This window comes from Octopus sinensis, linkage group LG2 (assembly GCF_006345805.1).
Source record: "Octopus sinensis linkage group LG2, ASM634580v1, whole genome shotgun sequence".
NCBI lineage: Eukaryota > Metazoa > Mollusca > Cephalopoda > Octopoda > Octopodidae > Octopus > Octopus sinensis.
The window spans coordinates 107,458,079-107,482,163 of NC_042998.1; the positions used below are offsets into that span (position 1 = coordinate 107,458,079).

Genomic DNA, 24,085 nt, shown 5'->3' on the forward strand with positions numbered 1-24,085 from the left:
ACCAGCAAAGGAAAGTTGTTCCATCTGAGAAATAAACAACTCTGAAACAAATAAAACAGCTGCACAATAACAGCTAATAAGAATTAGGCAAAGAGATGGGTGACAAGATTTACCCAGAGTCTAACAATAATACAGTTATTCATGTACACAAGGATTTAGAGATGGATCCATTATTCATCGACAGCAGATAACTTAAAATCTAGAAGCTTTATCCCATTACATATTGTTATTCCTTCTCAACTAGTACAAGAACCAATATTTTTTCACAATCTGCATAGCTTTATCCTTGTCAGAATATTAAAAAAAACACATTTACATTTGAAATAGTCCATGTAAATGTAATCAGAATCTTGTTCTTTTTCAACATAAAAACAACTTGAATTAACAAGTAAAAGTATTTCCCCTTTACACAATATAGGAATGTGTACAAAAATTGAGAAGAGTTACAGAAGTTAGTGGAGAAGGTAGCTGTCTGGCTGGCTTTCATGAAACTAAGTATCAATATAACAAGTAGGCTACCTAAACTTCAGTGAGCAGACAAGAAGAGTCATCAATTTTTCTTCATCACAAACAACTTAGGATATGATCAACAAATTCAAATTGTTATGCATACCCAGTAAAAACTTGCCTTTCTCTTTGAAGTTAAAAAATATTCAACTGTTGTGAGCTTTTTATAAGACCCACAACAAAATACTGTTGCTAATCGGGGTTGTTGCAGCACATAGACAGTCACTTGACTGCATCGATGAGAATGGGCACTTGTTACTTCAAGTTGTTTTTATATTGAAAAAGAACAAGATTCTGATTACATTTACATGAACTATTTCAAATGTAAAAAATTTTTTAAAAATATTCTGACAAGGATAAAGCTATGCAGATTGTGAAACAATAAGTGTGATATGGAGTTTTTAATCAACATAGTCACAACTTGTCATCAGAAGAGTGGTCTCCACAATCTATCTTCTCTACTGATGCTACAATGGTCTTTGTTCATTGTTCTGCTGGACCCATGCAACCTCACCTTTTGCCATTCATATAGCATATACCCCCCCCCCATATCTGAATGTGAGCTTTCTACAGACTGGTTTTTCTGATTTTTAACAATTTTATGTGCCTCAAATGGCCCGTGAAGGACACTGGGTACAGCCCCTTCCTTGACACTAATTTTAAAAAAGTTGGAAGTCAGATAAGGTTTACTGAAGAATGAAAGCAAAAGAGATAAATTAAACTGTTAGAATGAGAAAAATTTGTATAAAAAGTTGCAAAACTGCTGTAATGTGAATAGCAAAATTAAGAATAAAGTTTATCTAAAAAGAAATAATTACTGTGAGGTGGTTCTTCATCCTCAGAAGAAGAAGAGGTTGAACTTTCAACAGTGTCTTCATGAGTCCTATAATGGCGTCGCTGTTGAATACCTAATTTCACAGGAGAAGCAGCCTTTGCAGATTCATGATTATGACCTTGCTTATTATCCTATGAATAGACAACATGTTATAATGTAAAAACACTTAACATAAACCAAAACTAAAGTGAAGATAGAGAGAAAGCAAGCATGAGAAACAGAAAAGATACCTATCCAATACATATATACCTTAAAATTCAAATGAGATAATGGCTGCTGTCAAACTGGTCTCTTTGCAGTCAAAGAAAAATTGTGCTCCCCATTATATAAAGGTAAAGTTAAAATATATTTTGTTCATAAAATTGTATAACAGTATACATAAAAAAATTTTGTAACAAAAAAGTAAAGACAAGACATTCAATAAAAATCTCCACAGAAAAAATGTTAAGAAAATTATTTCATGAATATATAAACACTGCTAAAATAAAAAATATTAAAACCTAAACAAATATAGAATGAACCTGAAAAACAAAATAAAAGCCAATAATTGTATTTCATGGATTGTTTTGTAAAAAAATTTTTGAAATAATAGTCTAGCCTTTTCTTTAAGAGACAGATAAATAAAACGCTTAAAGAATTTGTAACCAAGGATCTGTTTGAAATATATCTTCTAAAACTGTCATTATTACTGAATTAAAAATATCTTTGAAATTACAAAAATATTCAATATATTTTCCACATAAAAGCGCTATTATTGCAATTTATATATACAATGTTTAATTATTTGAAAGGCTTTAAAATGATACTGAATATTTTCATATTCTCTTTATAAACTTTACTATTAGCATAAAAATGTTGATTAAATTTTAAAATTTTCACATTTTATTAATGCTTGAACTGAAACATCTGCTCTCTTGGGCAGACAACTTACAGTGCTAGAGTGATAAAATAGACTGCAAGGGAATATACATTTGTGCTATCAAGCCAAAAACAAAAACAGACGAGGTAAATTATTTGGTATGTAACAAACGATTTGTACAAAAAAAAAAAAAAGTTGTAAAGAAGCAGTCATTTCTGTTGTGGTAATATTAATCAAATCCCAGTATCTTTGTTTTGTATCTTTAAATACACAGCTTTCATACAATATGACCATTAGTTATACTGCTTTTAACAGAGTAACAGATTCTTGTCAATTGGAATAAGTAGCCAACCATGTAATAGATTCAAGCTGGATCGATATCACTTCTCTTGCCGAGAAATTCTTCTTAGGTCTGTGAATCACCAATGAAGATAATGATGGGACTGACAAAGAAAAAGTTATACAATGCTAAAAATGAAAAATTATATCTTTTCTTTAAAATTCAAAATAATATAGGTAATGACATAAACAAGAAAAAAATTATTTATTCAACATCAAAACCCTTAAAGTTCTGGCACAGCAAGTTTGACATTTAAGTTTTCAAGATAATCTTAATATATATGCTGAAAAGCACACATGCAAAAAAACAAAGTATTTAAAATGATATAATTGAAAATACTTTAGTAAAAATCATGAAAACAGTTATACACACAGGCCATGAATTTATGAACAACTATGGATATATGATCTAGCAACGTGATTGACATCTAAATTGGTAAAAAAAACAAAAAAACTCTCCATTACTATGTAAACTGTCTGATTGCACTGACTGCTCTTTATGTTGACTTAGCTCCTGAGTTTGAGCCCCATTACACCCGGGGGGTTTTTTTTTTTGCAGCTCACATGTTCTCATTATTTCTTGGAAGTACTTTGCATACTAGCTTAGCAATTTTATATTCAACTTGCACACTGCCAATCAAATGCAACAAACCTGTACATAGTATGTATAGAACATGTGCATGATCCATTTTCCTGACCATGAAAGAGAGAAAGAATATGTAATGGGACTGAGGAATACAGAAAGATCACTTTTCCAGATGAGTAAGGCAATTATAATTTTGGGTGATGAAAAGACAATATCGTGTAGATCAAATTTGACCAGAAGTTTTGAGTTTGTTAATTGTTAATTTCTTTATGTACTTTCTAATTATTCCTTTATATCTCAATGTCTGATCTAAAACAAACAGGACACAGAAAAGTTAATATGCTGCAGGTCCATTCATAAGAATCGGAAGCCAAAGGGATAAAACTGAGGCCAAAGAAAGCCACTTGTTTCAGTATTAGAAAAAAAAATTCAAGCTAGAAGGGAATAAAAATCAATAATAAAAAAACCAACATGAAAAACAAGTAGCATTTAACCCTTTTGATACCAACTCACCTGAGACTGCCTCCTATGTCGATACAAACTTTCCGTTTTAAAGTGATCTAATTAAAACTTTCCATCAAATTTCATATTAAATTTATGTTTCAATTCAGTCGCTTAATAACAAGTTATTTTGCTGAATTCTTCATTAGCAGAGTATTTTCAGAGAAATATGGTATCAAAAGGGTTAAACCACCTATCTATTACCTACTGTCTACAAAAGATGGAATAGTTAAAATAAAAGAACAGTCAAAAATGTATAATTTACTCATATCCTTTTACTTGTTTCAGTTATTAGCTTGTGGCCATATTCCATATTTGGAGTAATTACTGTTGACACATCAAACCAAGACGTGATATTTTCCTATTTAGAACTGGCTGATAAATTGCCTTTGTTAAGCAGAGGGAGGGAAAAGAATAACAAAGTATAACTTGATAAAAATTAATATAAAAGATTATACCTACTGTAAGAAAACCAAAAACAAAATTAGAATGGAGAAATAGGCATGAGGTTTTGGATCTTGTCTGTAGGGCTTGTTACTATTTTCCAGAAATTCAACATAAACTTAAACTAAGAAACTATTGCCAGGCAAATTTCTGAAGTTTAGCAGTTATTTTGAATTTTTCAATTAGAAATAGATACTCTTACAAAATTGGCACAATACATTATATAAGCTATTACTACTACACTGAATGTATGTCAGGTCCCATTGCCTGTCACCTTAGCCAAGTACCTTCTACTATAGCCCCCACTGGCTGCCCAAATACTTGGACATAGATTTGGCATACAGAAATTGAAGCTCATAATGTGCATACAAGTATGTGTGTGCCTGTATGCATGCATTAGTTTGTAAACAGTAGCTTCTTGCCAGTGTCATATCTACAAAAGGATCATAGAAAAACTCTGCCATGACATTCTCTCGTCTTACCCAAGCAAACATGGAGAAGTAGACATTAAAATGGTGATGAAGATGATATGTATTGGGTTGGCAACTAAGTTCCCGCCGTTTTTTAAAATTTTGGAATGTATTTTGTTTCTTTTCTAGTTAATTTTACTTAATTTTTGTTTATTTTCAGATCATTAAAATGGAATGTCAAGTTAAGAAAAACGAGCATTTTCGACACCCACCTTTTTGCTTTTAATCAAGGTTCTAAGGCTGCAAAAGCTGCTCACGACATTGGTGCTGTGTAAGGAGGTGTCATAGCTGAAAGAACCACTCGTGATTGGTATGCCAAGTTAAAAAATGGAAACTTTGACCTCAAAGACTCACCTCGTTCTGGCTGTCCAGTTGAGTTCGATGAAGAGCGATTAAACCAACTTTTGCACGAAAATTCTCGTCAAACGACAAGAGAACTGGCAGAGAAAATGGAATGTTCCCACAATGCTATAGAGAAGCATCTTCACTCGATGGGAAAGGTTCAGAAGTATGGAGCATAGGTTCCACATGCTTCAAGTGACAACAACAAAAATCAATGAGTAACAATTTCCACTGGTTTGCTTGCTTGTCACCGCTCAACACATGGACATGCAACAATTTCTTTACCGAATCGTTACTGGCGATGAAAAATGGTACCTGTACTTCAATATGAAGCAGCATAAGGAATAGCTTAGCCCCGGTAAACAAGTGACACTGTGCATGAAAAAAGATCTTCATCCGTGTAAAACGATGCTCTGCATGTAGTGGGACTGGGAAGGAATTATCCATTACAAATTGCCTGAACAGAACCAAACAGTCAACACGGCTATTCAGGAGAAAAGACCTAATCGGCAGCATGGAGTTCTTCTGCTGCACGACAACGCACACACTCATATTGCCAATATGACCAAGGAAGCCATTCAAACGCATGGCTGGGAAGTGCTGCCACACCCGCTGTACTCTCCTGATTTGGCACCAACGGATTTCCACCTCTTTTGATCTCTTTCAAATGCTATGCACAGAATTTCGTTCAATACTGATGCAGAATTGAAAGCTTGATCGGATCAATTTTTCGAGTCAAAATCGGGTGAATTCTACCAACGAGGTATTGAAAATCTTGTAGAATGTTGGGAAGAAGTTGTAAACAACAAGAGTGAATACATTATTGATTAATTAGTTGTTATTTTTTATTAAACCTTTTAAAAAAGCAGTGGGAACTCAGTTGCCAACCCAATATATATAATCACCTAAAACTTGTCTTCCATGCTGGGATGGGCTGGAGAGTTTGACAGGATCTGATGAATCAGAAAACTACACCTTAGTTTCTACAGTTAGATGCCATTCCTAAGGCCAACCACTTTACAGAGTGAACAGGGCGCTTTTTTCATGGAACCAGCACTAGTGAGTTTGCCATGTAACACACACACACACACATCACCTGCCTTCAATATATTTAAATATTTAGCTTTTTTCCAATGAATATAAGAGTTATATATATATATATATTTATTACATGTTTCATTGAGGCTACCAGTGGTATAGAGAGAGAACCAACTAGTTGGAAACAGAAAATAAGTTCCTAAACTTCTTCCACTCACTTTTTTATTTTAGCTTCTATATTATAATTTCAATGCAAGTAGATTTAGGTAACAGGAATTAAAAACTCTTTGCAAACAATGAGAGAAATCTAGAGACTTCATCCCGCAGATGATCCTATAGTTAATAAGTCCTGAAATACCACAACTCACATCCCAATGTGGTCACTAAATATACTGATTTCCTAGCTAATTCTATCATATACACTCAATGAGATCACTCCATAAATGATACAAGATTATTTTTTGTTCTATTACTATTAAAAACATTGGCCTTAGGTATGTTGACTGTCACAGCATTATACCACACTCACGTATTATGTATTGTAACACAAATATGCTTTTGGAAAAGCAGTAATAATCAGAATCCATTGACAACAGCCTTGTAAACAAAGTCTATCAATAACCACAAAACATAATCAGAAGTACTATACAAATTGCATTTTTAAAAAATGATGCTCTCTATATGAATGACATCAACCAGCTCCAATGGCAAATTTTCTCTTAGGATGTTGAAACTACTGAGAGACGACATCTCTCAATTTTGCTCTAGGCAACATTTTTGACATTGGTGACACTGAAAATGAGGGTGAAGAGAACAAAGAAAAAACTCAGACCTATCCCTAAAACGTTTGGAAAAAGTAACAGTAACATGTGTGCATACAAACATAGAGGGAATACTGAGAGATAAAGCAATACCAAAAAGTTATCTAATGAGCAGTTTGGAGAGATAAATACAAGTAAGGAGGAGCAACTCATATCTAGGCAACAGAAAGTTGAAGTGATCTATCTCAATGCCACCAACTATACAACAAATATATAAATAGAGTAGAGTTTTACCAACCAGGTCATGCATCATCTACTTACACTCACTATGACTGATCAGCAAAATCTAACCTATTTTAGCCCTGTACCATTAAGAGACAACTATAAAAGTCTACATGCTTTTACTCACTTTAACAGACCACACACACACACACACACATTACAACCAGATTGACCTGACTTTTCTACAGTAAATATAACTGATTAGTTACGTTCTACTTCTTCCTAGATTCATTCAATAAGCATGTCTCACCTCTATTCCAAAGGTTTCAGGAACTTCTACCTGCTCACTTTCCTCTATATATACAAACAAACTCACCTGCATGGAAAACTGAAAATACTCAGGAGTACATTGCCTCATACTTAGACTAAAGTAAACAAGCTCAATACTGATAACATCTTTTAGGCATGAATATTCAAATGCATTTATGCTCATTCACACAAAACTAATTGTCTTATACAACAACCCTTCAACTATCCCAATCATTCTGAAATGACAAAGTGAAAACTTAGTTAACTCCTCCTTCCTTAACTGAACACACCTCTCTGCATAAAAATCAAACTGGTTAACAAACGGACTCTCAAACCATGTTGTATCTAACCAAACATACATAAAATTATCTATACTATCATGCAAACAGTAAAGAATGACTAAAAAAATGCAACATAGACGAGCACATATTTAATAAAAAGACAACACATAAACATATATTTTACTCTTTTCTCCAGGGTACATGAAATCTAATTGTTTCAATGTACTCACACAGCAAGCATTTGCTGATACAATTGATTAACTATATTGGTGAAAATTTATTTAAAAAATTACACAAAAGCAACTTACCTTAATAATCTGTTATTATGATAATCTGTGAGCAAACATCCAGCAGTGACAAGTTTTCAATCTTTCTGAAACTGTCCTGGTTTTAACATAAATTGGCCTCCAGTTTCCGTTTTTGGAGAGGTTTCAACACTGGATGTGTGCTTCCAAAAATAGAATAACTTCAACAAATCAGCAGTGTCTCTGTTTGGTTTCCAGTAAAAAAGAAATAGACTAACTTAGGGTGAAATGCCAAAAAAGCTAATAATATTGTAGCATTAATCACTGCATTGTTTAGCAGACAAGAGAATAGTACTGATAAATTAGATTAATTGTATCTTGCAGTCTTAATTAAATCCTACTCTAATATTAATTAACCTCTAATACAAGGAAACTGTCTAACCATTGTTATTAAAAAAACTAATTAAGTGACCTTAAAACCAAAAATTGATCAGCCGAAAAACAGTAAATTGCTGCTTTCTTTTTATTAAAGAAATCCAAAATTTCAACATCAAAAGTAGTCACAAGCTTAATTTGCATTCTCCTACACATAACAAGAACTTCCATAAGAGATGGCAAGTACAAGAGAATTTTGGATTTAAATTGAACTAAAGAAATATACATTAAAAAATATTCTAGTCAGGCTTCCAATAAAATAACAAACAAAACAAAAACAAACCATTCAAAATATTTTCTTATTTTCCTTTTTTCTCCATCTAAAATGATTAGGATTTCAACACAAAAAACATTTAAATGTCTCACCTGTCCAAAAAACACTAAATATATCACAATAAGAACAAATATATAACAAACATACACCTTCAAAGAGCTAAACTTAGAGAGTATTTGCAAGAAAGCATCATTCAGTTTCGTTGTCATTGCTTTATGAAGCATTTATTTTTTTCTGCATATTTTCCAAATCCAGTTTTTTTTTTGTTTCCAATTTCATGTCTACAAAACAACGCTTTTCTTATATCTACTTCCATCAGTATGATGTTATTTCAATAAGGTGGTAACCAATAATCTCACTTGTTTGTTATTCATGTTCTCCACTCACCTGTCCTGGAAGCTGCATTATGAACATTCAGAACTGGGTCTAAAACGACTGGATCACTCTGCTCTACCCTACTCTCATTTAGGTTGGAACTCTACTTGTCCAACTCGAATTAAAACCACAGCTACTTAACATGAAGTAGTTTATTGTGCATTGACAAAGTACTTCTTCAAACTTCTATTCCATTTCTCTACAAAACAAGACAACTGATCAACTACCTAGGTATATTTATTTTCATTCCCACTAATTTCACTTACCCGCTGAAATTAGTTTTGTTTTAATAAAACTGGAAAGCTAATTTTATTCAGACTAGAATTTATAGAGCAGCAACAAAAGTGGGTAACTAGATCCGTCAATTTTCATTGAAAATGAACCTAGCGTATTGTTTCTGAGTATTCACTTGCACAAAATGTTGTTACACCTTGTTTAGAAATTCTTATGAAGATAGGCCTGGAAAAAGATTTCATTATCATGTAAAGGGACATGCAATGTTAAATAAATTTAATTCATTTATAAAGGAAATTGAAATCAATTTGGAGTATTCAAATTAACTGTAGGGAAATAATCATGATAAAAAGAAACATTTCTGTCTAGATCATCAGCACAATACCAAGATGTTACATATTTAACTGTACCAACAATCCCAGTGACAAGCAGCCATTAAATAATTCTATAAAGCTAAGAGTAAAGACGATGGAATTATACTCAAAATAAATACAATCCAAATTTATGTTTGAGAGGAAAAGTGAGTTTCTTAACACTCTTAGCTAAACTATATATATATATATATATATACACACATATACATACATATATATATACATACATACATATATATATAATGTAATTGTCATTGTTAAAAAGTTACAATATTCTAACAATGATTTTTTTTTTTGATAATATTTTCCATCATCTTTGCTTTTCAGAGAAATTTGAAATTAATAAAATCTGGAAACACAAAAAAATAATAATCTAACTGATTGAAACTATCTAGTGAAAAGACAAAATCACTTAGTCTATGATTTAATTGTATACAAACATTTTTCCTTTAATTGAAGTTAAAAAGCCTGGGTCAATAACTGGAGAAACTATCATACAAGCCTGTTTCAACCAAATTACTTACCCTTCTGGAATTTTCAGTAGTGCGCTTCGATTTACCAGCTGAACTTGAACTTGATGAAGACTCAGATGAACTACTGGAAACAGAACTGGAGCTTGGAGATCTAGTAAGTAAAATATTGTTTGTGATGTAGATTTTACATTATTTTAGGGTAGATGAAAGGGAAAATAATAATGCTGTTATCATTAAAAAAAGGAAAGGCATCTAAAACTACATCACAGACTTAATACACCTACTTCATGGAACTTGCTGCCAAGAAAATGATAATGATGACAACTTGTTTAATTATTGAGGACCTAATTACTTATGAAGTATCATGCAGTAAAAGAAATTTTAACTTTATTAGAACATATATGATTTTAAGCTTTGTTACAAATAAGCTGGCCCACCTTGGATGCTTGCTTTATGGAATAAGAGTACCACTAAAGTGGCCAAGATTTTTTTTTATGGTAACTTCTTCAGAGTTCTATTGCTTAAAACATGAAAGATTATGATTTTAGGTGGAGGAAAAAGTTTTGTTTTCTTTTTTTAAATTTAAATACTGGGCCCTTTCAGATAACTATCTGTGATTTTTTTCTGTATTTTCCTTTTTATTTGCCTGTTGAAACAACAGAGCTTATGATTCTGCAGAATATTCTTTTCAAATTTAAAAGTCAAAAACAAACAAGTGATGCATAATCATGTTGTATATAGAAAGCTATAGCAGTATCATTTTAAACTGCCATGAAGACAAAGATGCCTTCGAGAGAAGCAACTACAGAGGAATTAAACTACTGGATCAGACTAAAGGTCACAAAAAGAGTCTGAACACGATCTGTGAGTAGACCTAGCGGAGATGTAGTTTAGCTTTGTACTAAGAAGAGATCACACAGATACCATCTTCCTAATGAAAGAATTGCAGAAGAAACACTCGGCTAAGAATAAATTGCTATTCTTGATTTTCTCTGATCTGGAAAAGCCATATGACAGAGTACCATGTTCAGTAGTTTGGTGGTTTAGATGAATGGCTTGTGAAGGATGTACAAGCTATGTACAAAGACACAGTAAGCAGAGTGAGATGACAACTATTTCAGTGACAAATTTAGCATGAAGGTAGTTCACCAAGGGCCAGTCCTCTCCTATTCATAAATCCTACAGGCTCTTACAGATGAGTTTTAAGACTGAATAACCATGGAAACTCCTATATACTCTTGATCTAGTTCTTACAGCTGAATCTATAGGGGAATTAGAAGAAATTCCAGACATGGACACTGAACCTAAAATCAAGAGACCTCGAAGTAAACTTAGTAAAAACTAAGGTTTTTAGTAAGTAAGAAAAAAGACATGACCTTGGCATCTTCAAGATAGTGGCCTTGCTTGATATATTTACGAAAAGAGGTATTAACTCCATACATTATACCCAATGAAAGCTATGGTTAAATAAGTAGTGTAGAGAAATCACAAGTGCAAACAAGGAAAGTAAGCTTCAGATGTGATTGATGCACTGAAGTAGTATGTACTATAATCATCAGAATTAGATTCTCTTAAATGCCTGGATGGCTCACTAAAAGTAGTTGACAGCTTTTGTTACCGAAGGGATATAATTAGCATGGGAGGTGGTTGTATTTCTCAAAAGTATAGTAGCCAGACTAAGAAAAGACTGGAAAAACTTCAAAGAGAATATTTCACTACTGACAATAAAGGTCTTTTCCCCCAAGTAAAATGCAGATTGTATGATGCTTGAGTTAGAAATGTGATGCAACATGATAGTGAGATGTGGGCTTTTAATGCAGAAGACTGAAATGAAATAAAGTGAGCATGCTCAACTGGTTGTGCAATGTAAATGTGCACAAAGACATAATACAAATGTGCTGAGAGAAAAACAGGGAGTAAGAGGAATCAGATGTAGTGTGCAAGAAAGAAGACTGAGCTGGCATGGTCATGTGATGCAAATTGTAGAATAGCGAGGTCGAACTGCTGATTGCAGTTCCTTGAATCTCACGAAGGATTCGACAAGAGACTGAGTTGAATAGCAATATCCAGTTCTTGAATATAAATATATATATACATACATACACACACACACATACACCCAGAACCACATTAATAGCTTAGGAGTGAAATTGGATTTCTTGGTTTCCTGTGAGTTGATTTTGATAAAACTTTTCCTAGCTAGTCTGCACACTATGGCAACACTATCGGCGTTTCCATTATTCAGTGTAACATCCTTTCCTTTTTCTATTTCAGATTCTTCAGTTTTTGGGTGAGCCTCCTAAGAATAATGGGTCATAGAAAAGGACTTAACAATGAAGTCTGTCATCATCATGCAAAGTGCTAGAGGCATTTTTCTTCATGTCATTGCATAGAAGTTAGGTCATCATGTGGACACAGTTAAATGGTTCCTGACGGACCCTTCTGTAAGGAAGAAACGATCTGACTGTGACAGCTTGGGATTTAAGGAATATTGGCTGCAGATTATGTGGGAAACCCGGACAAACAAGCAAAGCCATTTTCACTGCCTCTGCGTTTCTTTGTGTGCCAAAAACCACTAGAAATTGTATCCTTGGAACCATGGCTTCTGTGCAAGGACCTCTGAAACTGCCTCCTTTAATGCCCTGTCACAGGAGTTTGAGGCTTCAATGGGCCCAAAGGATCATAATGTTAGACAGGAGTTGTGTTCAGCTCACTGATGAAACCAAGGCAACTCTTGATGGACCTAATGGTTGGACCTATTTTGGAGATAAGCGTCACCAACGTTTACAACATCAACAACAGAGCGGAGTCGTGTTGTCAGTTGGTATCATTGGGGACAGACTTGTTGGCCCAATCAGGGTGCTGGAAAGGGTTAAAGCGACCATAGCCACCCATTGCAATCTCCTGAAGGAGGTCTTAGATCCCTGGCTAGATGACATACCGCTGTCACTTCTAAGGAATCTCATATTTATGTATGACAACACTCCTTTCCATTCTGCTAGGACCACCCAAACATTACTAGGGTCTTACAGCATACAAGGTGTAAGGTTGATAGTGTGGTTGCCAGCATTTCCAGACCTCAACCCTATTGAAAATCTTTGGACAATTATTAAACAAGATGTTTATGCTGATGGACACCAATTTATGTTAAAAGATGTCCTATGGGCGACCATCAAAGCTGCAGCAGAGGATGTAATGGACAGATTCCATGACTAATAGGGTTTTTGAAGTTATCCACTGAAATGGTGGTCATGTGGCTAAATAATTCATTATGTCAATAAATGTTATAATATTATCAAGGTTTTCTGTTCAATATATACTCAATGTATGCTTAATATGTATCATTACTCTCCATGTTCCGAAAAAAAAAAAAAGAAGTCTAGATGGGCTATTATCACTCAAAAGCTATTAGCGTGGTTCATTCAAAAACTGAGAATCTGAAATAAAAAAAAGACAGGACGTTACACAGAATAATGAAAACATAACAATGGTGTTGCCATAGTGTGCAAAGCAATTGAGAAAAGTTTTTATTATAACAGGTAAATCCTAAATTTCACTCCTAAGCTATTAGTGTGGTTTTTGGTGTGTGTGTGTGTGTGTGTGTGTGTGTGTGTGTGTATATATATATATATATATATATATATATATATATATATATATATGTGTGTGTGCGTGTGCGCGCCCTTTGACAAATTTTCTCTCCAAGAAACCTACACCACCCTTCATCTCTTTAACTGCAGCTTTTCTTCTTAAGTCTACTGATCTTTCTCACAACCTAGAAGCATTTAAATTGATATCCATCATACTTAATACTGTCCTATCCAACCACATCTTTGACCCTCCTCCTATCCATTAAATCACCCCAGCTTTACCATGTTTCTCAATCTCTGTTCATGCTAGACTTTCCCTCCCTCTTGCAACTTATCCATCCATTTACCAATTCTCTCTCTCTAATCTTTCCGTCTACTGAACCAGCATTACCATCCTGCTACTCTTTCTTACTATGCATCACTGGTCACCTCTTATCTACTGTTTACTACATCTACCCTTCAACACTATTCAATCTTCCAGTTGTCATCTACACTTCACTATCTCCCCTTATCTAACCATTCACTGTTTATTCATTATATTTACCCTATCACCAATTCCCCATCGCTAACCATATCCTACTATTCAACACTCTTGCAGTTACTCTGCTCCCATTCATTTCCACTTATCTTGTACCTGGTCCACACAGATATCTCGTCACTACATTTCTTTCTTGATAACTCCTACCTTTCTTCTAAAATATGAATGGCCACATGGCTCTGGTGCCTTCTCTCACATATTAACCCCTTTTCTCTTAGGAAAAGCTGCTTCTTTTAGGGTTTATAGTCTTGCAAGCTGCATAATGACCCCACTAGTGCTGGTGGCACAAAAAAAGCACTCAGTACACAATGTACAGTGGTTGGCATTAGGATGAACATCCAGATGCAGAAGCCATGCTTAAGTAAACAGAGGAGCACAATGCAGTCTTTGGACCCATCAGATCTTGTCTAACTGTCCAATCCATGCCAACATGGAACATAGGCATCAAATAATGATGCCAGTATAAACTCCAAAATCTAATAATACAAAGCATTTTGTTTGTGAATGAAAATAATTTGTAACTGAAAGAAATACCTGATGTTTTTACCAAATTCCAAATGATTATTTGTAACTTTTAAAAATTCAGAAACTGAAAGAAAATTGTTACACAGGAGAGTAATGTAAAATTTTTTTGTGTATAAAAGCATGAAAAGTGAAGTTTAGCATTGTACCTTGTCCCTTTAAAGTTTACTACTTAATCAATGCCTAACAAAGGAAAGGGGAAAAGGCAACAGATTACACATCACTTCATAAGTGGTTGAAATTTATTTGGAAGATACCAAGTGTAACCTTACAGAGTACACCTAAAAACTTGAAAGCATACTCAAACTGATCCTGTACAATCAAGAAACTTTTCTGTTACAGGTAACATGTAAAATGAATATGGAGTAAACACAAACATATAGCGTGCATTGTTTTTGCAAAGAAGCCTACTAAAGCTATGGATCAAACCTTCTTTTGGTGGGCTCCTTTAGAAAACTTAAGCACATTGTGTATGTATGTTTATATACAAATTTTAACAAAAGTTTTATACTTAGAATGTATAAACAGGCATACTTGTATACATACATACACACTTTCCAGAGTTTAATATCATTACCCATGTAAGCATTCTCTTTCAGTTTCTGAATTTTCAATAAATCATCGCATTAAAAATATATTTTTTGCAAATAATCTGGAATGTGAGGGAAAATCAGATATCCTGTTTCATTTATCACTTTATTCAAAGACAAAATGTTTGTTATTGAGCATCTCAGTGTTTACTGCCTGAAATAGAAATTTGTCAAATTGAAAAAAGCTGTACAAAAATATATGCAAGCTCTTCAAGAAAAAGACATAGTACTGACACTGCAGAACTACAGAGGACAAACAGCTGCTTTAATTTACTTAACAACTCACTTCAGATTAGTGTATAATTTTCTATATTAGGTGACTACTTATTTATGTTTATGTAACTGTGCTACCTGAGTGTGAAGATCAAAAAGTGAATACATAATATAGCTGTCATGCTATGACATGTACAATCATAAAAAATATTATAAGGATATATTGTTGCATTATACTGAATGGTATTTTCCAATATTGAACAATGAAAAATACTTTTACAATCTCTCTGAATCCTGATGTCTTAATATACGTTTTTTTATATTCTGTAACTGAAACCCCAGTTATTGCACCTACTGAGATATAAGCACATTTACTATATTAAGATTCTCTATACATCACTTTCAGATATAATAAACCATTATGGTCTATTTTATGGAAAACATTTACAATATACCCCTAGCACATAAACAATTTTTGTGCATACCTGGGTATGTTGCTTCTGAAATAGCTTACCAATAAATTTCATGAGACAAAGCAAAAAAGCCAGGGAATAACATTTTTGTGATGTTTGTATGTCTACGACAGTTACTAACCACATGCACAACACTGCTTTTAACATAAGCATTAAAAAAACCCTAAATCTTTTTTTTTTTACAATGTTACCAATTTTTTCAACAATCTGACAAGTAAATAACACAAGCATTTGAATAAACAAGCTTGTTACAAGATGCCAAAAGTTAAACAACTTCCAAATTAACCATTTTGCTAACAAAATACCATGTTGCCATCATCATCATCATCATCATCATCATTTAACGTCCGCTTTCCATGCTAGCATGGGTTGGACGGGTTGCCATATGTTACCAAAATACTTGTACATATCAAAATTCCAATGTAAATCATGTAATTATGTTAAAAGAATCATACTATCATTAGGCAAACACTAACGGTGGCCAACAGTTATACAAAATAATATAAACTTTAGATTTATTAATAAGGCTATTGGCAGAGAAAGCAATGATTTCCAGAAAGAGAATAGGGCGAAAACCTTTCAAAAATTTTGGAAGAAATGGAGTTCACTCAGTCATCTCCATTGGCTATTTACTTTTGTTTATTCCAATTTATATGTTCCATGTAATAAATGCAGAGATTAATTGCTACAAAAACTGGGATATTATTTTTACGTGATGTTTAAGAACACAGATGAAGTGTTTGTTGGATTGTTTGCACCTGGTTGATCAGAACATACAATCCAAATCATGCCAGCAATGCTCATCCAATCAATTTAGGAGTATGAAAGACTACTTTTTCTCAGCACTAAAATTGGAGACAAAGTAAAAGTTCAAATGAAATTGATAAAAGTTTTCCAGTTTTGTCAAGTTGCTATGTATAATTTTCTATATTAGGTGACCACTTCTTTATGTTTATGCAACTGTTTGTGAAAGATCAACATTCCCAAAACAGTGAAATATAGAGACATTCTTACCTCCTTCTTATAGGACGGCGCCCTGGTGGAGAACGTCTATTATTTGGATTAGGTGAAGCTGATCCAATCCATTTTCTCTGATTTGGGCTTATTCTTCTTCTGAAAGAGCTGATAGGCCTAGGTGAAATAGTTCTTTTCTTACGAGGAGAGGGACTACGTCGCCTCCATGGAGATGGACTATGTCGTCTCCTTGGTGAAGGACTCCTCCGCTTTCGTGGTGATGGACTCCTCCTTTTCCTAGGTGAGCTACGAGGTTTTCTTGGAGATGGGCTCCTCCTTTTACGGGGAGGAGAACTGTGCTTTTTTCTTGGTGATACTGACCTCTTCCAGTAAGGTGGACTTCTCTTTTTTTCAGGAGAAATAGTGCGTCTCTGGGGAGATTTATGAGGTGAGTTATACTTATGGGATTTTGGCGATCTATGCCGTGAAGGAGATCTGAGAAAAGAAAATGATATGTTTTGCTTAAAAGATTCTTCAGATAACATTATATAAAAACTTCATAAATTCATATTCAAGAGGAAAACACAACCGTTACCTGCTTTGAGAACGTGATCGACGTCGATATTTTGGACTTTTAGAATGACTTTTATCTCGTCTTTCAGGAGATGAAGATCTAGATTTTCTATCTTTCTTGGTCACTTCTTTCTTTACAGTGACTTTCTCCTCGCCCTTTTTTTTATTGTCAAGATTCTTTATATTTTCTTTCTCAGCATCTTCATTGCTATTTTGAATTGAAAGAATTTATAATAAAAGCAATTAACATAAGTAGAAAGGATTATTAAAATTTGCTATTTTAAATTTTACATGCACACAATGATGAAAGTGTAAAACAATTGTATGATCTAGGTGATAGTTAATTGTTGAGTATACCATCAATCAATTTTTTAAAGAAAATAGAAAACTGGAATTTTCAATTTTACTTACATATCAATTATATCTAGCTTTGGTTCCAAAGGTCTGGGTTCCTCTTTACTGCCAGGGGAACTAGCTGAAATCAACTTTGGTGATTTTGAATCAATTGAAGGTCGTTGTGGAGATCTAGACTGACTGCTGTCTTTTGATGACCTACTCCTGGATGAGCTTCTTGACCTAGAGATGAAAAAAATTCCAGCAAAGATTGAGTATAAATTGTTTCTTAATCTACCAACACCAATTATTATTAAACCAACACAGTGTGGCTGCAGCCTGGGAACAAGCTTTTATTGTAATCAATAAAGAATTAGCCAATGGCATAAGTTGGTTAGACAATTAGAAAATAAATCATCATCCTTTAACATTTGCTTTCTATGTTAGCATGGGTTGCACCAAGTTCCAGTCTGATTTGGCTTGGTTTCTGCAGCTGAATGCTCTTCCAAACCACTTTACAATGTGTGTAAATGAATATGAAAATTGCGAAAACAAAGACTGCAGGAATAATTCCAAGAAAGTAATTCTAATAAATTTTCATCAAGCTATTTGTATGCTACCCATGCTATGTCTTCCCAGAAAAATATATGTTTAGCTATTGAAAATAATCATTAAGCCTTTCATGACCTGTTGAAATCAAACAAGTATAGCAGTGACAAGATATGCACCACCAAACTTTTATCTGGTACATTACAATAAATGATGCCTAATATTTGTTGACAGTGGCCAAAAAACATGTCAGAAAGATCGGACACTTCAGCACAATGCTGTGTTAAAACAACAATAATATACATCACCATCTATTCATGAGGAATTAGTATTGCATATACCAATAAAATTCCATGAGCTCAGTCATCACAATTTACTTATTTAGTTGCACTAAAAAATAAACTGGATAATTTATTTTTTTGAGGATGTTGGTAGAAAGGAGGAACAAAGTCTATTCTTTTATTTGTTTCAGTCATTTGACTGTGGCAATATTGGAGCACCACCTTTTAGCCGAGGAAATCAACCTCAGGACTTATTCTTTGTAAGTCTGGTACTTATTCTATTGGTCTCTTTTGAGGAACTGCTAAGTTATGGGGATGTAAATACAGAACAAAGACACACACATAAAATATATACATATATATGACGAGCTTCTTTCAGTTTCTGTCTTCCAAATCTACTCACAAGGCTTTGGTCAGCCTGAGGATATAGTTGAAGGCACTTTCCCAAGGTGCCACACAGTGGGACTGAACCTGGAATCATGTGGTTGGGAAGCAAGCTTCTTACTACACAGCCATGCTTACGCTTATAGCAATTAAAAAAAAAATACAAATGGAAAATGCAGATGCTCACCTATCTTGAGACCTGTGGTCTCTTCTGTCACCATCGTGACGGTCTTTATTAATGTCTTTCATATGTTCTTCTTGCTTTCTTAAACCAGCTTGAATCCGTTCCTGTTCAGCCTAGTGGAATGGGAAAAGGTTAAATCAGGATTTATTTACCATCTTTATTTTGAAAGTAAAATAAATATGCATGGTTAAACTGTGCTTGTAGATCCAACAAAATTGGTTCTAGAAAGGAACCAACTAATAAGTGTGTTCTGATAAATCTGATAAACATGGCAACAGAGAAAGTAAGCATGAATGCACCTACCTGACGTTTCTTTATTTCTTCCTTTTTTTGTTCAAGGAATTTTGTTGGAATTCCACTAACATTATCCTGCGCGCTTATTAACAGATCCCACAATTCTTGCATAAAAATCCGGGCATTTTTGGGGTTCAGGAATCCAGTAAGATTAATTTGAATATCCTTTGGATCTGGCTGTTGCTATGGAGTTATAGAATAAAAAAACTTAAACAATAATTGTTATACTGAAATCAAGAGGCCATTACCTGCATGACAATCAAATAATAAAATAAAGAAGCTACAATGAGCAAGTTCAAGTTTTCTTCAGAGTTTAAGGGATAATATACTTAGCTTATTCCAAGTAAAAGAAAAAAAAAACTGTGAGAAGTCCTTGCTGGACAATAACTCAAATATATTAAAATCACTGTATATACAAGTAGACACTAATCACAATAGTGTTTTAGCTTTTCAAATGATATATTCTTAACTAACGGTCAAAATATTTATTTTGAGAGAAGCAGTTGAATTTAAAATATAAACTACTGCTTCATTCCAACTGACATCAATTAATAAAATACAGCTAAGCTGTGGGGTTCTAAAAAATGTAGGCTGGACATTTGGATGCTTTAACCACCGCTGAAAAATACCTGAATGCTACAGAAATGCAAACATTACTAGTCCTACAAACATTTCTTTAATACTTAACGAATAATATAATATATAAATATATATATGAACTAGCTCACATGTAGAAAAAAAGAAAAAAAAAAACTAAAATGGTCAGAACAAAAAGTAAAAATAATTTTGCCTGAAATCTAAAATAGTAATCCTGTTCATATCCTAAATACAATATTCAGCTACATTCAAATGACAGTGATATAATTATAGATATAAAAGCCTAGCCTAAAATATAAAATTTCAGATGAAAATAGAAGATACACTTAAAAAATTATCCTAGAGCCACATAAGAAAATAGAAACCAATATTGAAAATACATATGCTATTGTATATAGTAGGCACATATACTACTGCATAAAACCTTAAAGTGATGAATCAAGGAAGACACTACTAAGCAGTCACTAAAACCTGCTGTAGCTTAATCTCCCTAAAAATATACCATCTTTAACAATGGAAGGCCCTATAAGATAATGTAGTCATAAAAACACTTAAGACAGGATAGTCACTACAATGCTTTTGACCCGAAGCATGTCTGCTTGATCAGTGATGACCAGGGAAAGGTTAAACAAAACTTTTAAAACTGAGAAGCCATAAACATACACAAACACACAGTAAGAAAATTATACAATAACTTAGGTATTTGTATAATGTAAGTGGATTCAATTCAACTAATAGGTCACATTTTATAAAATTTGTCAATGTATCATTGCTAAATCTAATAAATCATAAAACAACAATTAGCAGTGCTCAGCATTAAGTAAACATGTAAATAAAATAACATACTTTATTCTAAAGGAATATAAAATATGCAAATTATACAAATATTATATTTGCATATTCCTAACACCAACTACTTTACTAAGTACATTAAAATTTTTGGTGTTAACAGGGAGCATCCAGCCTTAGAAACCATATCAATATGAAACTTAGAGGTAGTCCTCTAATCCATCTAAGAAGGCAGTAACTTAAAAATAATAACTGTGATGACCCAACCCATGCCAGCATTAAATGCTGATGATTTATAACTTGTTTCCATACAGGATCTAAAGTAAATTTAGAAGTCCTTATAGAAAACTGACTTTCCAGACTATTCCAAAATCACAACTCAATACCACCACCCCCTAACCAATGAAACATGCTCATTTTTCTGAAGTCCCTCACACATAACAGTTCCTGTTCACTAGCAGATAATATTTGTGTGTAAATGCTATGCTAATGTTACTATTTAAGGGGAGAAGATAAGAGTAGTGTGCAACAAATTACCATAAATGATGCAAGAGGAACAAAGGTCAAGAGAAACACATACCACGGTTGAGAATGTCTTAAAATGTCCCGACCATGTGGTTTATACCACCTTTGAGAGAAAGGTTGTTGCTCATCGATGGCAGCGACGACCAATAGCATCCAGCCGACATAATAGTAAGAAATTAATCCTGCAAGTGAGCAGCTTTGCCAGGACTTTGACGGGACAGGGAAGGCGTTTATAATTTGATCATCTCTAATTGTGAGAGGAAACAGCCAAACATCAGTACATTACCATAAACAACCAGAAACATATAAATACAGATATGATATAAATACATTATAGAATTCAGTAGATTCTATATATACAAATGATTATACAGTTTATACGATAAAGAACAACATTATGAAATCTATTATAAGAAATGCATGTACACAAGTCACATATCAATTTTACATGTCAAATAATTCATTCAATTAAATGTTATCTACTAATATTACATGCATGTGATAAATATATAACAAGAACAAACCGTTAAAAGCACTTACTTTGTCTTCAAGTTGATTATATACAAATTCAACAATAACATCATCCTCAATCCCTAAAAGTTCAGTGATTCTCTGGGAAATCCATGGTTTTAGAGTTTCTACATTCACTTTATTCATATCAACCTAAAATTATAGAAATAATTATTATATTAATAAATGCTTGATCCAACAAGACAACAACCAATACAAATAACAGTAATACTTTTTAAATGTTTTTATCACATTTTAAAGATATGTGAAGAATCATTTCATTATATGAATGCTCTTGATTGTTGAAAAAAAATCTTTTTAATAAAATTATCAATATCAACAAGATCTAATGAAGGTAGAACAAACTGTCTAATCAAATAGAAAAATAACATTTGAAAGTAAACTTTTGAAGATATTTTTTTAATCTGCTTTTAAAATCTGTAAACAAATTTTTACTCATCAGTTTCCAATAATATATACATTACCAAAAGTTCCTGGCGGTCATTTATAGTGGATTAATGGCCTTAAAGAGAAATTATATACCATTATACAATTCTATACCAAATTTTGAATTTAATTTGAGAGAGAGAAAAGAAAGGAAAACAGGAACTAATTTATCAACCATTGATATGAAGGTATTACTGTTCTATATATCATGTTAACATTTTTTCATGTTTGCAGGGATCAAATAAAATTCATTGAGGAAGATTTTCTCATTACAAGATCCATTCCTGTTGCAAACATCACCTGTTTCATGCAAATGACAGTTTGTTGTTTTTATGACTGACATTTGTTTACAATCAGAGAACAATGTCAAGACAACACGTGTTTGTGTATATAATGTACACATTCATAATTAGCTTTTTTTCAATTTGTCAAATTCACTTGCAAGGCTTGAGCTATAGTAGAAGGCACTTGCCCGAGATTCCACAGTGAGGCTGAAATCAAAACTATGTGGTTGCAAAGTGAACTTCTTAACCACACAGCCTGTGCTTATGTAAATATCATTTGCACTATCATTGTAGAAAATTGAGTTGTTAGACTTTCTTTTCTAGTTTTGTCATATTCCAAGAAATAGCTAATTTTTCATTGAATGTTGCTTTTAATGCCAGAATATGATGATACTATCAAGAGATAGGTAGGAATCATACCTACTGACCATATAACAATAGCTAGATTGACTAAACCAAATATAAATACAAGCTTTACTTAGCACTGCTTTAAGTAAAATTTAACGAATAATCTTTAGTACAAAAATTCTTAAGAGTTTTCCACCCAAATGACATGCTTTATGAAGACAGAAAATTGTTTGATAACTGTCAAGTTTAGTCAACCTAAAGTAAACTGCTGTTTTAAGATCATAATTTTACCTTTATGTGTAAAACAAAATTATTTACCTTTTTCTCCAATCCATCTGCGAACTTCATTGATTTCAAAAGTTTTTTCTTTTTATCAGCAAACCGATTGTCCTGCTCTGCAGTGGTTCCCTACAAGTGAAGAAAAATTTCATATTATTTATTAGGAAAATGGTTGAGGTAAATAAAATTAAAAACAGATAATTTCATCATTATCATTTAACATCCAGTTTTCTCATGCATGAATCAGAGTTTTTACAGCCAGATCTCCTTCCCGTCACCAACCCTCACCTGATTCCAGACATGTTCTCAGAATATTGGAAATGAATAATTCTGCTTGTATGACAGTGACGCCCATTTACAACTATTATGCAATGTTGAGAGACAAACACACACATACATGATGGACTTCTTTCATTTTCTGTCTACCAAATCCACTAACAAGGCTTTGGGCAGCCTGAAACTATAGTAGAAGACACTTGCAACTGAACCTGGAACCATGTAGTTGGGAAGTGAACAGCCTACTACACAACCACAACTGTGCCCATCATATTGCTTCAATTTTATACACTAAGTCTGCAGCATTTTTTGAAAGCCTTTATAACCAGAAATTAGAATCTTTACTTAAAAGTAGGAATAGTGAAATATACAGAACTTTGTATGAAACCAGAGTTAAACAGTAAAGTTGTAAACAAGCTCAAACTCGCTGAAACAAATATGCACTACATTTTATTTGTGGGCAATCTCAAAGATAGAAAACTAAATTCAGATGGGTGACCGAGGACTTGATCTGCTAGAAATAGCATCCAAATTTCCTTCAAACGACCATCACCTGATAAAGAAGGAAACAGTGAATAATGAAATGTTAACCACAGCACACCACTGCGGGGAAGAAGTGGTTACATCTTGAATGCTTTAGAGTGTAAA

At 33.3% G+C, this 24,085-nt stretch overlaps 1 protein-coding gene across 3 annotated transcripts in view; it reads right to left on the bottom strand.

Moving 5' to 3' along the window:
* LOC115232507 (serine/arginine repetitive matrix protein 1) overlaps window positions 1-24,085 on the bottom strand; it is a 35,145-nt gene that overhangs the window by 6,926 nt on the left and 4,134 nt on the right. For 2 of the 3 annotated variants that reach the window (XM_029802413.2, XM_029802414.2), the window contains exons 2-10: window positions 23,201-23,290; window positions 21,834-21,956; window positions 19,392-19,565; window positions 19,092-19,201; window positions 17,769-17,933; window positions 17,380-17,565; window positions 16,845-17,279; window positions 9,956-10,055; window positions 1,326-1,473 (exon numbers count right to left, since the gene is read on the bottom strand). In XM_029802413.2, coding sequence (XP_029658273.1) covers window positions 1,326-1,473; window positions 9,956-10,055; window positions 16,845-17,279; window positions 17,380-17,565; window positions 17,769-17,933; window positions 19,092-19,201; window positions 19,392-19,565; window positions 21,834-21,956; window positions 23,201-23,290 — 1,531 coding nt within the window. Of the gene's footprint in view, window positions 1-1,325; window positions 1,474-9,955; window positions 10,056-16,844; window positions 17,280-17,379; window positions 17,566-17,768; window positions 17,934-19,091; window positions 19,202-19,391; window positions 19,566-21,348; window positions 21,541-21,833; window positions 21,957-23,200; window positions 23,291-24,085 lie in introns of those variants that run through there. The other variant, XM_029802415.1, reaches the window with a different exon arrangement.